The sequence below is a fragment of the Scophthalmus maximus genome, chromosome 5, assembly GCF_022379125.1.
Source record: "Scophthalmus maximus strain ysfricsl-2021 chromosome 5, ASM2237912v1, whole genome shotgun sequence".
In the NCBI taxonomy this organism is placed as follows: domain Eukaryota; kingdom Metazoa; phylum Chordata; class Actinopteri; order Pleuronectiformes; family Scophthalmidae; genus Scophthalmus; species Scophthalmus maximus.
In genome coordinates this window covers 15,537,492-15,553,706 of record NC_061519.1, presented here as the reverse complement: position 1 = coordinate 15,553,706, position 16,215 = coordinate 15,537,492, and the positions used below count along the sequence as shown (strand labels likewise).

General features: G+C 41.7%; 1 protein-coding gene and 1 long non-coding RNA gene across 2 annotated transcripts; both read left to right on the top strand.

Moving 5' to 3' along the window:
• Positions 1-3,884: 3,884 nt before the first annotated feature.
• Positions 3,885-13,074, top strand: fndc7a (fibronectin type III domain containing 7a). Its single transcript, XM_035635695.2, has 14 exons — positions 3,885-4,102; positions 4,574-4,592; positions 4,755-5,012; positions 5,763-6,017; positions 6,684-6,941; positions 7,317-7,571; positions 8,156-8,410; positions 9,238-9,495; positions 9,958-10,215; positions 10,371-10,625; positions 11,076-11,339; positions 11,440-11,463; positions 11,903-11,939; positions 12,543-13,074. The coding sequence occupies exons 1-13, from the start codon at positions 4,046-4,048 to the stop codon at positions 11,932-11,934; spliced, it is 2,448 nt and encodes an 815-aa protein (XP_035491588.2). The 5' UTR covers positions 3,885-4,045; the 3' UTR covers positions 11,935-11,939; positions 12,543-13,074.
• A 2,309-nt stretch (positions 13,075-15,383) lies between these two features.
• Positions 15,384-16,178, top strand: LOC124850003. Its single transcript, XR_007030731.1, has 3 exons — positions 15,384-15,478; positions 15,587-15,608; positions 15,994-16,178. It is a non-coding gene; the product is annotated as an uncharacterized LOC124850003 (long non-coding RNA).
• Positions 16,179-16,215: the final 37 nt, after the last annotated feature.

The following is a 16,215-nucleotide window of genomic DNA, read 5'->3' as shown; positions in this document are numbered from 1 at the left end:
ATGAGTCACATCGTCACATTTGTTATGGGGCAACAACAGTAATTAATACTGAGCAATGTCCCTCAGCAGGTGAAGTAATAATCATGAGCTTTATCTTTTACCCAAAGCTTCATGTCAGTACACCTGTCTCACCTAACCTTTAGATTTTACTTTCTTTCAAACTGTTAGCAATCCAATACACACAAGCAGCCGTAGGGTAATGAGATGAAGTTAAATCAAATCAAATCTGGGTCAGATTTGTAATATTGTGTTACAGGAAAATCCCTTCTCTGCCTTCACTTCAAATGAGTATCAACTTTTGTCCTTTTAGTGTCTGTGCTCATCTGATGCCTCTAATGGCCGCCCAATGCTGGCCTGTGGGTGCTCGCTACACAGTGTCTTCTTACCGAGTTTCTGTTGGGCGGCTTTGTGGCCCTGCTCCTGTCGCCACCACGGCTCTGCTGCTGCCGGGCTGCGTTCAGGTTTTTTGTTTGTGGGGTATTGAGTTTCTCTGTTGTTCTAAAGGGGGTATCAGGAGAGGAGATGTGTCCAAACAACATTCCTGCACTGTCCCGTTTGATTGTTCAAGGAGCAGGTGACGTTCTCAGTGTTCACTGAGGATCAGCAACATGACACACTATATAGTCACGGTGACCATCGCTCTTCACCTCTCACATTTGAACACACACGCAGGGTCACCTCCCCTCAGTCCAGGTCATCCCGCTCGTAACCTGAGAGCAAACACAGGGTCACTGTCTCATGTTGGATGTATGATGAGCCCGTTTTTAATTTGCTAATTTGTAGAACGTTGCCATTACTGATGTCCGCTTTTGATGAAAAGATGAGTGTGTCAATGACCAATCAATGACAGTATCTGGGAAAATGATCTCTGTTATTTGTCATTGTTGTGTCACTGTACTGGGCAGAAAACAGATGCCTTAATGGTCCACCAGGGGTGTGTGTGTGTGTGTGTGTGTGTGTGTGTGTGTGTGTGTGTGTGTGTGTGTGTGTGTGTGTGTGTGTGTGTGCGCGTGTGTGTTAATTAATTACCTGGAGCATTCAACACTCAAATAATAACACAATCTCTGTTTTGAGCCATTCATTGCAGTGTTGTGCGCAGTGCTCTTTGCCCCACACTGTCTCTCTCTCTCTCTCTCTCTCTCTCTCTCTCTCTACTTTTTCGTCAGGCAAAATTCAGCATAACATTGCTACATATCGCTTTCACTGCACGTTCACGCGACAACCGTACATTTCTCAGCAGGCAGGCAGACCTTGCCCTCACTGTGCATCTGGTGCGCATGACTGTGGACATGTTCGTAAGACATTTTGACAATAGAAACAAGTAATTTGCTAATTGGGGTATATGCATGGTCTGCATCCCATCCTTTTCATTTCAGTTTGGCTTGACCTGACTTTCAAAGTTTGATTCATGAAGAAAAACAGAGAGACACAAAAAAAGGCAGCTTGTGACTGAGGTTGTCACCTATCAGAGCTGGAGGGTGGTTCCTTTGTATGTTCCCCCCCAAGGTTTCTTAAATGTCTCTCTGTTGGGAGTGTTTCTCTGGTTTAGAGGGATGTTTGTCACCAGTTTATGTAAAGTGGACTTTTTTTGGCATTGCCTTTTCTCAGGTCTTTTGGGAAGACGAAAAAAGTTTCAGTTATTCTCAGAACATACTGAGATCCTATGCAGACGAAGTGCATTTGTTTTCTCTTTTGATGTCATGGGTCTGTAGAAGTGACTATGGTCTATAAAGATAAAGTTGAATTCATTCAAAACGTGACTCACAATTGCATAAAGTGAAGTTAAAGTGTAAGAGTAATTTTACAAAGCTACATTAGACAAAACTGTTAACATGCACATCAACAATCTCCCCACTTGAATAAAGACTGAGGAACCACATGATAATCAAATCAACACATCTTTCAAATGACTTATGGTTTATGCTTTAAGGGTGGTGGTGGTGGGGGCCTCAGAGCCAATCCTAGCTGACATTAAGTGAGAGGCGGGGTACATCCTAGACAGGTCGCCGGCCAATCACAGGGCCTAACACAGAGACAACCAGCCGTTCTCTCTCACATTCACACCTATGTGTCAATTTAGACTTTTTCTAGCTCCAATCTGCATGTTTGTGAACGGTGGGAGGAAGTGAGAGTATCTGGAGAGAACCCACGAATACACAGGGAGAACTGGTACCTTGTTCATCTCCAACCTCTTATCTTTATTTAATCAGGATTGTTACGCTGCGAGCAGAAGTGCCCTTTGAATATAGGCCACAGCCTCTCAGTAATCTACTGGTCACTGAGCAGCTCCTCTACACTCGTTTGGGCTGCATGTGCCTTGCTCAAGAGCATCTCAGTTGTTCTTGTCCTCAAGAGTTTAAAAGAGAGATACTGTTACCAGTGTCTAAAACCACATGTAATCATAAATCAAACAGAATTATGATGTAGATGTGCAAGGTTACTTCTTTTCAGTAGAAACAATATCCAGGTAACAGATTGACATGAGGGGATGATAATGAAAATCATTCCATTACACTAATTATATATTAAAAATATATATAAATATCACCAACGGTGTCTACCCTGTTAACAAATCTTAACTCTGGGTTAATGATCACTCTTTGTTAGTTTAGTCCGACCGTCTCTGAATAGCCGGTGATTCAAAAAGGTGATGACACAAAACAAGTATGAGCTTCCTTTACCACATATTGAATTTCAGTGCAGCATTATCTACTGCATGTACAAAACAAACAAAAAAAACCTGGTAATTTGGGAAATCAGACTCTGTTTCTTTTTGTTCCGTGAACCCTTTAAAAGTAGCATTTATCTTGTGTGCGTGAAGTTGAATTTCATCAGCTTTCTCCTTTTGGCCTTTTTCTGACAAAAGGGTTTGTCCACAGCCGGCCCCTGGGGACCCTCCCTGCCCAATTTTATAGTATACACCTGACGCAGATACTGTGCCACTGGGGAATAGAGAGGCTGTTATTCTAACAACACCTTTCAGCGGGATGCCCGGGAAGTAGGCTTTGTTACTTTATTTAACTGGAAATATGTGGACATACTGGACTGTTGTGTACATAAGAGAAATTCTATAGAATATGTTCAAATTCTCTGAGGCATATAATACTGTATGAACTCACACTTATTCAAATTGACCAAACAGGTTCTCTGAATGTGCTTACATAAGCCAGCTTGTTCCTGCTAATAAAATTTCTGTCTCATGGCGACATAGAGGATTTATATGTATAAATAAATGAATAAATAAATAAATAAATAAATATATATATACATATCAGAGAGAATAAGTGAGTGTTTTGTTTGCATCCTCTTAAAACCAACTGTCTTCAGATGCAACTAATACACTATCAACTGAAAATGCTACAGTATGGATATTTACATTAGGGTTTCTTCAGGCAATGAAAAATTGGGAGCACAAAGAGGTGTCACCGATCACACGATATCATGGAGGTGGAAATCAGGACAAATCAAATATTGTTTGGATGAAACCTTAAACGCCACATAAATCACCAGCAAAAGAAAGAGGTCATCACTTGTATAAAGTTATTTTTTGTATGTAAGGTGTGATGCTGCATATTTCTCTAATGGGATGTTAAGTTTGCTTTCTTTTGCAGATACAAAATATTCAAGACTTAAAAGAAAGGAAACACTATTTTCACCTCCAACTTAAGGTCATGGTTGAGATAACAAGAAGGTGAAAGTGTTTTTTATCTGCATCCTCATCACAGGTGAGCTTCCTCCTATCGCCCTCATACACCATCCAAACTCCCCTGAGGGGGAGGAGTCACAGCCTTTGGGCTCTTTGGTATTTGCTGAAACAATAAAGGACCTGTTGTTTCATCTGAGAGAGAGAGAGAGAGAGAGAGAGAGAGAGAGAGAGAGACACACACACACACACACACACACACACACAGAGAGACGGAGAGGGAGGGAGAGACAAAAATTAAATTATAATATTAAGCTTGAGCTGCTTCCCTGAAGTCATTTTGAGAAACAGCATCACACCTGTCGCCTCCAGGCAGTGGCACAGCAGACGAACGCTGAAGGCATGGGAACAACTCAGTTAAAGATGCTGAAACTTTTACTTTTATTGACCCTCACAGAGGTAAGAGATGAGAACTTCCTCATTGTATGTTTAATTTTCTGTAAAGTATTGTGACAACAATACTGCAGAGAACCACTATAACATCACCTGTGTGCTGCAGATGATCTTGTGCACATTGTATATATCCTGATAAAGAATGGTGAATAGCTGGAGGACTTTTGAAACATACCAACACTGGCTCTTTTGAGTGTCACTGCTTTCAACAAGTGCGTGTGGCAGCTCAATAGACAAATTCATTCCGCCCTGAAAGAAATACCTGCACCGACCAGTCCTGACATCTGTGTTGAGTGAAAGTAATGTGCTGCCTGCTTCCCCTGAGAACATGATCCAGGTCATAATTGGGATATAATGTGAAATACCAATAGCTTGCTGCTGCTGGAATGATTGTCTTTGTCAGTAAAATTCAGTATTCCTCATCCAGTTCATCCCTCTTTTCATCCACTGATTTGCCATTTGTTTTGTCATTTTCAGACTTGTGCTGCTGCAAATGGTAAATGATCTTCTTTTACACTTCCCTTTCGATACTTAGTGATGATCCCAAGCTTGAATAATGTAACTAACCAACTGTGCCAACTACCATTGCTATCCAGGATATGAAAATACTGTATTTCAAACATCCCAACAATGTTTTCCTCTCTGTTCCCTCTGTAAGACATGACATTTTCAGTGTTCACGGTGACATCTAAGAGCATGGTGGCGCAGTGGAGCGCCCTGGCCGGGGCCAGCTCCTACAAGATCACAGCGACACCGAAGAACTCCTCAAAAGATCCCGTCTTTGCTCAGTTCAGTGGCAACTCTGTGATGGGCTCAGTCAACTCCCTGTCACCAAACACGCTGTACACTGTGCAGTTAGAGGCCATGGACAATGCGCTCAATGTCCTCAGCAGTGCAAGCACTGAGGAGACAACAGGTCAGTAGCTACGACAAGGAGGTTACTTAGATTCACCTCATGTACTTGACTAAAAAAATTAAAGAATGAAAAAGAATATGGCACCACTATTCTCAGTTTAATTATTTATTTATTTTTAATCTGAATATCACTGGGTGTTGGATTGTACGTTGTACAAAACCTACTGGTAATGGTGTTGTATGTACTGTGCAATATGTAACATGTACTATTGTTACACTTACTGTCAAATATTAGCTGTAGTTGCCGTTTACTGTTGTTGAATGTACATGTGAAATGACTGGGTGCTGATGTGACGCTGTGCTCTCTTGATTGCCCAAGGCAAATTTTTTCCTAAGGGAGACAATAAAGGCTGATCTATATTTCTATCTATCTAATGATCAATCAATAAATTAAGAAAACGATTGACAGATTTTGAGGGAGGGGGAGTCCTGAATTATAAGATACTGTAAATGTGTTTGGGTCAAAAGTAGAATATTACATCTCCAAATGTATCAGAGAAAAATATGAATAAAGGTGTTTATAAAAAGAAAATAATAGTTCTCTTCTACTAGACAAATAGTACAAAATTGTACTTAAGTACAGTAATAGTTACATTCCACCACTGCATTCATGATATATTATTATATATAAGAAACATAGGTAAAAAGCCCTAAAAGTATTCTGACCCAGCTTTAACTCTACTATCACTTTTTATTTTGTTAACTACCAAACAGATGTTTATTGATATTGCCCATCAACATTGTCCTCCAGCTCCTGATGTCCCCAGCATCCTGAAGGCCTACTCCAAACACAGCGACAGCATCACTGTAGAGTTCACAGAGGTTTCCGGGGCAACCAGCTACATCTTGAGGGCAGAGTCAGGTGATTTCTTCTTGGAGACGACGGTGAGCGGCTCTCCAGGCACCGTGGTGCTTCTCCAGCCCCACACAGAGTACATGGTGAGCGTCATGTCCGTCAACTCGGGTGGGAGGAGCCAGCCCTCGTACCCCGTCGAGGCCAAGACGTGTAAGAAAAATTCAAACATTTGAGTCCTGAATTTTGACCGCATATAAAAAGCATTAAAAAATGGTGGTAGAGGATGGATAAGCTGAATCAAAGATCATTTAGATCGTTCAGCATCTCTGACTACACTCATCTGACAATATTTATGGTTTACATAATGAAGAACAATAATATTCTTACTAATAATCTATAAAATGTAATATTAACATTTTTTTCTGTTCACTTTCACTTGTCCAGATACAACACATTAGAAGCGATTTATTCAAGATGGTGATCAGGGTGTGTGGAGAGTGAAACGCAGCCTTTCTGTTGTTTGTTGCTGGACAATAGATTGTTATCTCACTCCGCCGGTCATCACGGCATGTCATTTCATGCCCATTGTCACACGGTCTCTACTCTTTGCAGCCAACGCAGGAGGGTGGACACTGTATCCACACCCCTGCACTATACTGTTCTCATGATATGAAAAGAGAAACCATGAGAACTAGGTTGTCTCCCGTCCCGTAGGAGAAATGAATGAAACTTAATCACAGGGAAATTTGCTTCCATTTTACACCTCTTACAAAAAGCATGGAAAAAGGAGCACAGATGTAAGAATTCTGTTTCCCTAGTTCGATGTTTTTTGTTTCCCATTAATCCCCATTAGTCCTTGTTTGTCTTTGCCTGTAGTGGTGATCGCACCCAAGTTGAACACCACCTCCCCTAGCAACGACACCATCCTCGTGTCCTGGCCCCCGGTCGAGCACGCTGTCCTCTACACGCTCTGCATCATCCGAGAGGGCTCCAGCTCCCGCCTCAAAGTGAACACCACTGACACCTCGGTGACCTTCGATGACCTTGAAGCAGGCACTACCTACTGTATCAAGGGCACGGCCTGGGACTCTGAAGGTCGCACCGGAGACGACCTCACTGTCTGCTGGATCACACGTAAGCAAAACATAACGTGTGAAAGAAAACCTGCTATTCCACTAGGGCTGCTTTCAGACTCTTTCCTGAACTTTTTCCGGAGGGGATGCGAATGCAAATGTCTGCAGATGTTGCTCTGGACATTTTCCTCATCTTTTTGTGCCAGCAAGGACAGCAGGACAATCTCTGGAAGATTCCCAGTGAGTGAGTGGGCGAGCTACCCACCCCTCGCCTGAATGTTCTGGGAATTTCCCTGCTGTTGTGAACAAATCTGACTGACAATCTCCTACTGCGCTCTTCATATGCGAACAGCAAACTTACGGACAAGTTCTTCTTATCTAAACACGGCCCAGATAAGTTGGTAACAGCCTTTTCTTTTATGGCTTTCGTTTTCAGGTCCACAGAGCCCAGATGTGTCCTTCGTCCAAGTGACCCAGGGTCGGTCCCTTGGGATCGCTGTGTACTGGCTGCCGGTGCAGGGAGCTCAGTCCTACATAGCTTGGACCTCTGATGGCCAGAACTGTAACTCAACAACTCAGAGTCACTGCTACATTGTACCTGTCAAGTGTGGACAGAACCACTCTGTGGCCGTCACAGCCAGAAACGTGGCTGGTTCCAGTAGCCCCTCAGAGCCGGCTCACTATATCACATGTGCGTATGTCACACACAACCAAGGTTGCATACAGCATACCTGTATACATGTTGTTATAGAATACTTTTATGGGCATTTCTATGCCTTAATTTGATAGCACAGTGGATGAGAGACAGGATGAGAGAGTAGGGGAATGACATGCAGCAAAGTGGCGAGAGAAATATGCGTTTTTGCTTTCTTGCTAAGAGTTAGATGAGGATGTTATTTCCATTCTTATGTCTGTAGCGTAACTAAGCAACAGCAAAGAAATCTGTTATCTTAGAACCAAGATTATAAACAGGGGAAAATAGCAAGTCTGTCTCTAACCTCCACAAAAGCCAAAGTAACTGCACGAGTCAAATAATTCCCAAGTAACCAGACGAGTGGAGTCATTTTCATACTTGAATCAACCTCCTGTTGTCAGTCTTTATGTCAAACTAACCTGCTGGTGGTTACTGCTTTATATTTGCCACACAATATGCAAATGGTATCAATCTTTTAAATCTCTGCAAGAGATCGCAAAACTGTTTCCCAAAAATGCCAAACTTAGGTTAATAAGTGACGTCCATTAATTTGTTCCCCTCCATCCCTCTTTCTCTGCCAGTCCCATGTCCTCCGGAGAACATGTGGGTGGAGGAGCCAGAGTCCGGCAACTGCTCGCTGGTGTGGGACAACGTGCCACTGGTGGAGTACTACATGGCTTTCATAAAGAGGGACGACGGGATAGAGATTTCCTGCAACACCACCGAAACCACCTGCCAATTTTTCTGCATGTGTGGCTTCACCTACCTCGCCACCGTCTTCCCCTACAACCAGGCGGGGTCCAGCCCTCAGGCACCCGTCCGCAACTACACCACCAGTAGGACCACCACACAGGAGCACCCGCGTGCTGCATCACCACCAGTGCATGTTTTTGTTTTCAGGTCATACAACTGCTTTCGTATTTCAAGCTTATTAACTTAGCATTCTGTGTACCTTCCATTAGTTCACCAAAGCATGAGATTGTCATGTTTTTTTAAAACGCACACAGTGTGAGAAGCATTTCAGCGCCCTCGGATAATCAGGTTGCAGACATGAAACTTGGTTGAGATCAGTCATCACAATCAATGTGACAAAGATATCTTATTGTCATGCGCTAATCCGCCTGTCGCAGCTGAACAGACCTTTTAACATAAGAAAAAGTCCAAATCCGTATCATCCTGTATCCTGAACCTGTTCCGTTTGTCCTCTGGGTTTGTTTTGCTGACATCATAGCCGACTGACTTGGAGGATCTTTGGTTCTAAAATCTCAGATGTCGGAGCTTTGGCATTGTTATAAAAAAATATTCCTTTTTTTTGGTGACAGACACTTTGATAAACTGTAATTGCGAAAAAGCACTGGTGTAATTCATAATGTTCCCTGTTTTGTTTTTTTTTCTCATTTAGGCGTATGACTTTTCTTACTATACAACATATACTGGACACTGGCTGCTTTTTAAGGACACATGGAACAGAGCCATCACATTATCAGTTACACACTGATACTATATCTAAGTGTATACAGTGCTTTTGGAGAAGGGTTAGGGTTACAGCACTGGCTGTCTGTAAGGTAGAACAAAAAGCCACTTGTATGGTCCTTTGCCCATGTTGATCATTATTCTCACCATTTCTTTTGCCTTTCTCCTCCCAACCCATCCATCCGCCCAGTTCCTTGCTGTCCAAAGGATGTTACCGTACAACTGGTTTCTACAGAAACCCTGGAGATCACGTGGTCACCGGTCAAAGGCGCCGAGCTGTACGAGACGACAGCAGAGGAGACTAACAACGTTATCCACTGTAACGACACAGCGCCGGTGTGCGCCCTGTCAGATCTGAGGTGCAACGCGGATTATTCCGTGACCGTCACGCCCTGCAGCGAGTTGGGAGGATGCAACCGCACCTGCAAGGCACACACACACCAGACGGGTACGGACGGGGTTGTTGTGAAACACGCGATTTTAGACTCAAAGAGAAATCTCACATCATAAATACACAGTTGTTTGTGCACACATTAAATGCCACATACAGAGACTGATGAACCTAAAATGTTGAACAGGTAAGCTTACCTTGATACTGCTTTAAAGGAATAGTTTAACATTTTGGAAAATATTCCTGTTTGCTTTCTTGCCAAGAGTTGGACTTTTCTCATATCTGTACATTAAATATGAAGATGCTGTTGCTGTTTTGCCCTATTCTTGGCTAGTTAGCTGGAGGCAGCTTCATATGAACTGTACAGACATGAAAGTATCGATCTTCTAATCTCACTCTTAGCAAGAGAGCAAATTATTTCACGCAATTTGTCAAACAATTAAACTTTAAAATAATTTCTCCCTCTGCATTTGCACATGTCTTCATGACACCCCCTATTCCCCGTCTGTGTGTCCACAGCTCCGTGTGCTCCAGGGATCCTGAATATGACACAGACAAATAACGCCACATACAGAGTCCTCATCAGCACCCCCAACACACCCGACACAAACTACACCATCACCGCCACTGGACGCTACAACACACACACTTGCCAGGCAAGAAACGGCTCCTGTGACCTCACACAGCTGCCCTGCGGATCAATCTACGACGTGACGGCAGTGGCCACCACAGATGTAGGACGGAGTCTACTCGGATACAGTAAAGCTTTGGAAACAGGTAGGACAGTACGATTGGTTTTTTTCTTGGATTATTGTAGAGCTGCGGCCACTTTCTTTGAATCATTTTTAACAGGGTAAAGTATTGAGGACAATTCTTTTGCCAGGTCAAAATATTCTCCTTTCGATTATCAATCTGTGTTCCCCTTCCCTAAGGTCCGTGCTGTCCCACGTTCGTGAACGTGACCCAGGTCACCCAGGCGATGACCAACGTGACCTGGTCGTCTGGCAACGGCGCTCGCTCCTACATCACCACACTGACGTCCTCGCGCGGACATGCCAAGTGCCACACTCTGGACACCCACTGCCTGATGGGATGCATCACCTGCAGCACCAACTACAGCGTCCACCTGGAAGCCATCAGCAGCACGGGACACAAGTCAGAGTGCAAATATCAGGGATTCTCTTCCAGTGAGGACAAACACAACATGCATTTACATTTGGAATCTATACAATAATAATGATAATGATAACATGGATTGATATAGCATGTGGCATTGCAGAGTAAGGAAAACAATATATAAAATAAAATAAAACAAACCAAGAACAAGGACTGTAGGTTCCGGGATGAGGTGTAGGTGTGGAGGAGGTCAGACAGGTACAAGGGGGGCAAAGGTATGAAGGGATTTATAGGTGAGGAGGAGAATTTCATAAGGGATGCAAGAGGACTTGACTCAATCAGTCAGAGGTAACCAATCATGACGTGAAAAAGAAAAAAGTAAAAAGTAAAAACATAGATCCATTATAATAGGGTGTGTGGTGAGGGGTGGGACGTGTGGTTAGACACTGGATTTGTTAAATTGTAGATATGCAGAGTTTGACATGCGCCCACAACACATTTTTCTACTGCTCTTCTTGTAGGTCCCTGCTGTCCAACAGGCGTCAAGCTCTATCGCAGGGCCAACAACTCTCTCAGGGTGTACTGGCGCTCCTTGGGCCCTCAGATCCACAACCACAACGTCGAGCTGTACGGGACGGGAGGCAACTACACCTGCGTCACAGCTGCCGGGAGTGCATATTGTGACATCCCGGAGGACACATGTGGGGATTTCTATACAGTGGTGGTGGCACCAGTGGGACAGAATGGGATCAAAGTCAACTTCTGTCAGCCCAGGAAATACTCAGGTGGGTCATAAAGTAGTTTCTGAAATTATTAGTATCACACATCTGAATTGGTTCTTATAATTTGTTTGTTACTCATGTTAAATGTTTGTCATTTTCTCAGTTCTCTGCCCAGGAAGTAACGCTGGTATGGCTAAGTATACTCTAAACTTCACTTCACATTTATTAAAGCAATAGTCTGACATGTTATTCATTATGATTGTTCACATTTTTGTTGAATAACGAATTTTGAAACCATTCTTGTGGTAAAAATGAAGCTCCGGTCTGCACAGCTTGGCTTTTAGACTATAAATGGGAATAAACATTTAGCCTGGCTCCAAAGGAAACAAATTCTGCCTATGAAAACCTTTAAATCTAATTAACATGTTATGTCTAATTTCTAGATACTGTACAAAAACAAGTGTAACGAGCACAGACCTATGCTGTTTCACAAAATTACACAAATGAAATGTTCAACAATGAAAATAAGTATATTTCCATTAATCTTGAAGTGTTCCTTTTAAGTCGAATCAACTCATGAGCAGTTTTAAAACTATCTTTCTTTCTTTCTTCCTTTCTTTCTTCAGCGATCTCTCGTGGAAGACGGAGCTTGGATTAAATGCAGTAAGTTGTTTTGTTTCTCAACTCCCTCCAGATACAATAAGAACATACTGTCCTCAGACCGCGTGAAAACCGAGTTCTGTAACAACCTCAGACATTCAGCGCACTCTTCTTTACATTACGCCATTGACTGTGTGAAAGACCAGTCAACGGAGTCCATTGTAATCCGCAGCTTGAAGGGTATCTTGTGACGGCATCACAGAAATCCATAAATTGACTCTACCCATAGTGCACTGGTGTGACAATGGACGTGAATGAGAGAGCAGATAGACAAGCAGCACAGAGGAGGCTGATCTCTATCTTTCTTCACCTCTGGGAAGTCACATGTCTGTCACGTGTCCTTTCAGACATACGTACATGTCCGTCTATAAAACACGGAAACAATAAGGAGAGGAACGTGACTCAGGTACATGAGGACCTGCTGTGAGAGCCTGACAAGGACGAACGACTGGCAGTGAGATCACAGATATTTAAAAGCCTCGGTCTGACTGAACAGCCATTTCTCAAGTGTGATGAATCAGTACTGAAGCGCTCATGAAATATTGGTAATTATTAAGTTTCCCACCTGATTCTCTCTTTCTCTCTCTCTCGTCTTTCTTGCTCTAGTGAACCACCGCCACCAACAGACCGGCGTGGACAGAGCGTTTACACCAACGGCAACTTGCTGTGACCATCTCATATACCCGGATGAAATATCACTCTTGTTTAGGAATATCCCCGTTTTGTTGGAACCGTTTCCAGGAGAAAGTGTCTGAAAAACTAAATACGAAAAACAAAAGCTACAAGAACTGTATAAAAAAATGATTTGCTTTGCAATTCCTCAGTTTTTATCAATACATTTGGCATGGCACTAATCATCACGAAAATGAATTCTAAAAAATAACATTTTAGGACTTCTCCAAGTAGAAAACCTCCATGTGGCTGCGGCGTGACATGTCTGGGCTGTGAAGCGGGCTGGTGACCGAGAAGAAGGTAAAAGTGGGGGCAGCAGGTATCCATCTCTTTGGCCCCGGAGTCATGGCAAGTCCAGTGGATGATACATCTGATCAGATTGCTGAGGATGGATTCAGTGTTACCCCTGCTTTCACTGGATTTGTTTTCTGTGAGCTGACAGAGGACAACAATAAAGCACATTCTTTCGCACCACAACACTGTGTGCTGTCTCTTTCTTTGAGGACGTAGAAATGTCTTGTTTCGATGTGTAGGTTTAGGTACATCAGCTCCAAAAATGATCTGGAAAGAAAATGACCAGAGATAATTTGTCAAATAGATCTCACACCCAACCTCTAATGGAATAAACAAGTAGACTTTCACTGACCTTCAAACCCAACTAGGTAGGCTGTGTTTGCCTGAGCATGCTGCACACGTATAGTACATTTTAGGGGTGAATGATCGAACTTGGTGGTTCATTTGATCCATTCACTACTAAGGACCACTCTAAAGCAGAAGACAATAGCTATAATAGAGGGTTCTATTGTCATTGTTTAAATAATCCAAATTCATAATCTTAAGCTTCAAAGTTGAACAATAGAATACATACACACAGAAAGTAAATGAATATCTTTCACCCTTGTCTCCCATTCCTTTCAGCAATGTTATTTTATATGAAACTTCAGGAAAAAAGAAGTGGAGCAGAATCACATTAATCAGAGTAGAAAAGAATATCATCGGCAGTGCCTGTGTGGCACATTGGTACATTTAAAAGTCAAATCCCCCATGTGACCATATGTAACCTGGTGGGTGATGGAAACAGTGAGTACAATCAGTGAACAATTCTTCAATGTCTACTCTGCATTATATGTTATGGCAATCCAACCAAAAATTGTTGAGACATTTCAGTTGAAACCATACATGTCCACTTCACTGGGCTGCTAAAGGAATGTCTGAGGATCACCAAAGGGAGAAGGATACATTATCTGGAGACCGTGAATGTTTGTTCAAATCGATCAATCAGTCAATCTATCTTTCTGATATCTTTTATTTTACACCACAACAAATGGTGGACTGACCGATCAGCATGAAAATCTGCAGAGCGAGTGGGCGCTCTACACTGGCGCTTACCCCTCGCTTGAATGTAACTTTCCTGTTGTTGTGAACATGTCTGAGTCGGAAAATCTCCTGGGGCGTTCGTCATAAGCTGGAAAGTAAGTTATTTGATTTGATTTGATCTTTATTTATCTTGAAACGATCACAATATATAGATTACAAAATAGAAAAACAAAATATTTTCCATGACATTAATCTCCAGTCAACATAAATCTTGCACATACAGTATTTGGGTTCAAGAAGGGACAGAAAGAAGCTCATGACTCAATTATTCTATTTGTTATATTTGATCGTAAGCAAATTAAACTCTATGGATTAATAATATTTGAATACAAAGTCAAAATGAATTTAAACTTTATCGCAGGTTTTATATATATATTTGAGCTTTGAAACCTGGGATAAAGTCTAAATTTATTTTGAATTTGTTGAGTTGGGCAGTTTACATTTTGACTTTCGAAGTTTATATTCTGTTTTACATGAAAACCTGTAATTGCAGCTTTGTGGTACTGATCACATTTCCCAAAAGACTGATAGTCAGGATTTTAGGGAAATAATGAAATATTTCTGATAGCTGTTTTAGGAATGTGTCTAAAATCTACATAGCGTATATCAGAAAAGACATCATTACTCCAATAATAATATTTCTATTTAATTATAAACATGATTAAAAGCTAGGGCTCAAATAGAGCACAGTGTGAAAAAGCTGAATCTACATCTCACTCACAGTATGTGAACCCAAGGGATTGATCACAGGACCACTATCATTATCATAACACAAACATGTTGGGATTTTTAAAAATTGCTGATAAATTAATGGGCCAAACAACATGATGACAACAGCACATACTTTTTTAACATGGCTGTTTTTGCCAACTAACTCAAGTCCTAGGGCGCAGCCATGAAATGACAGAGCTTAGAGCATTTCCAAGAAAATGACATCAATTCAATCCAGGAAGGATGAAGTGGTGTTTGGGGGGGGGGTCAATATCAATATCATATACAGAGAAGATCATGTTACCTCACAGCAGGTCAATCCTGCTTTCATAGGAAGGCAGAATTATTAAAGAAATATCGATTTAGGGGAATTTCAGTGTTACAACGTCCATTTTTACCGTCAAGGCTAAAGTGGTCCATTTCAGACATCAACTCCAAAATTATGAGTAACAGAAATGAAATCTCCCAGGATCACGGAGGAAGGAAGAATTACGGTTTCACCATAATGGGATGGGGGATTGACCCCCACCTTCACCTAACAAGCCACATACTGTGTTTCCTTCTCATGATGACAAGGAGCCCACAGGCATCTACCTGTCCTCTTTTCGGACGTCCTGATTGGTTCCCACGAAGTTGATCTACAGCACTCAGCCTGTGAAGATTCCAGATGAGCTGCCGAGTGCAAAACCCACGTATGGATGTAACTCACGGAAACCTTCGAATTAACAAAGGATAAAATGTGGACGTTTTATTTATCAGTCATTTTTTTGTCTGTCATACAGGTAATTATACATTATCATTCTGTTTCGTTTTAATTCTATTATGTAATTATTTTGTAAGAGTGCCTAATTAATTAACTTTATTTTTTTTCCTTTGTATTTATTTTTTAGATACAACATGTTTTATCTACAGGTGAGTGTTCTGACTGATACCGTTTATGTAAGAAGCACATTTAGTTGATTGGAGCTAATTTAACATGACAGATGCTTCTATCCATCACTTAGTAGGCAAATGGGAAATATAATAATTTAAAAAAAAAAGATACTTTATATAACAAATGCTTATTCAAATATGATCACATATACATTTTCATATCCTTTTTTCATACATTTACAGTTTCATGTTACTTTAATGTGTAAAATCCTATTATCTCAACGATGCATCAAAACTGGTCAAAATTTAATCACAATATAAAATTGACTGAAATCATCTTTGGGATAATATCCCAAGGGGAAATTTCAGATTTTAACCAACTTATAGTTCAAAAGAAATCACCAAATGTTTTACCTTTTTTCAGGATGTAATATTGTGTCGCTGACGTCTACCTCAGCATCAACACTGAACGTGGTGTGGGACACCTACACCGGAGCTTCTGTTTATCTACTGGACTTGAGGGTTGTGAACTCGACCAGTGTCGCCCCTGTGGTGGTTATGCAGTCAGCACCCAGCACACAGAGGCTGATTCAGGGCTTGAGACCTGGACATGTGTATCAAGTGACACTGAAGGTCTTTGAGTTTT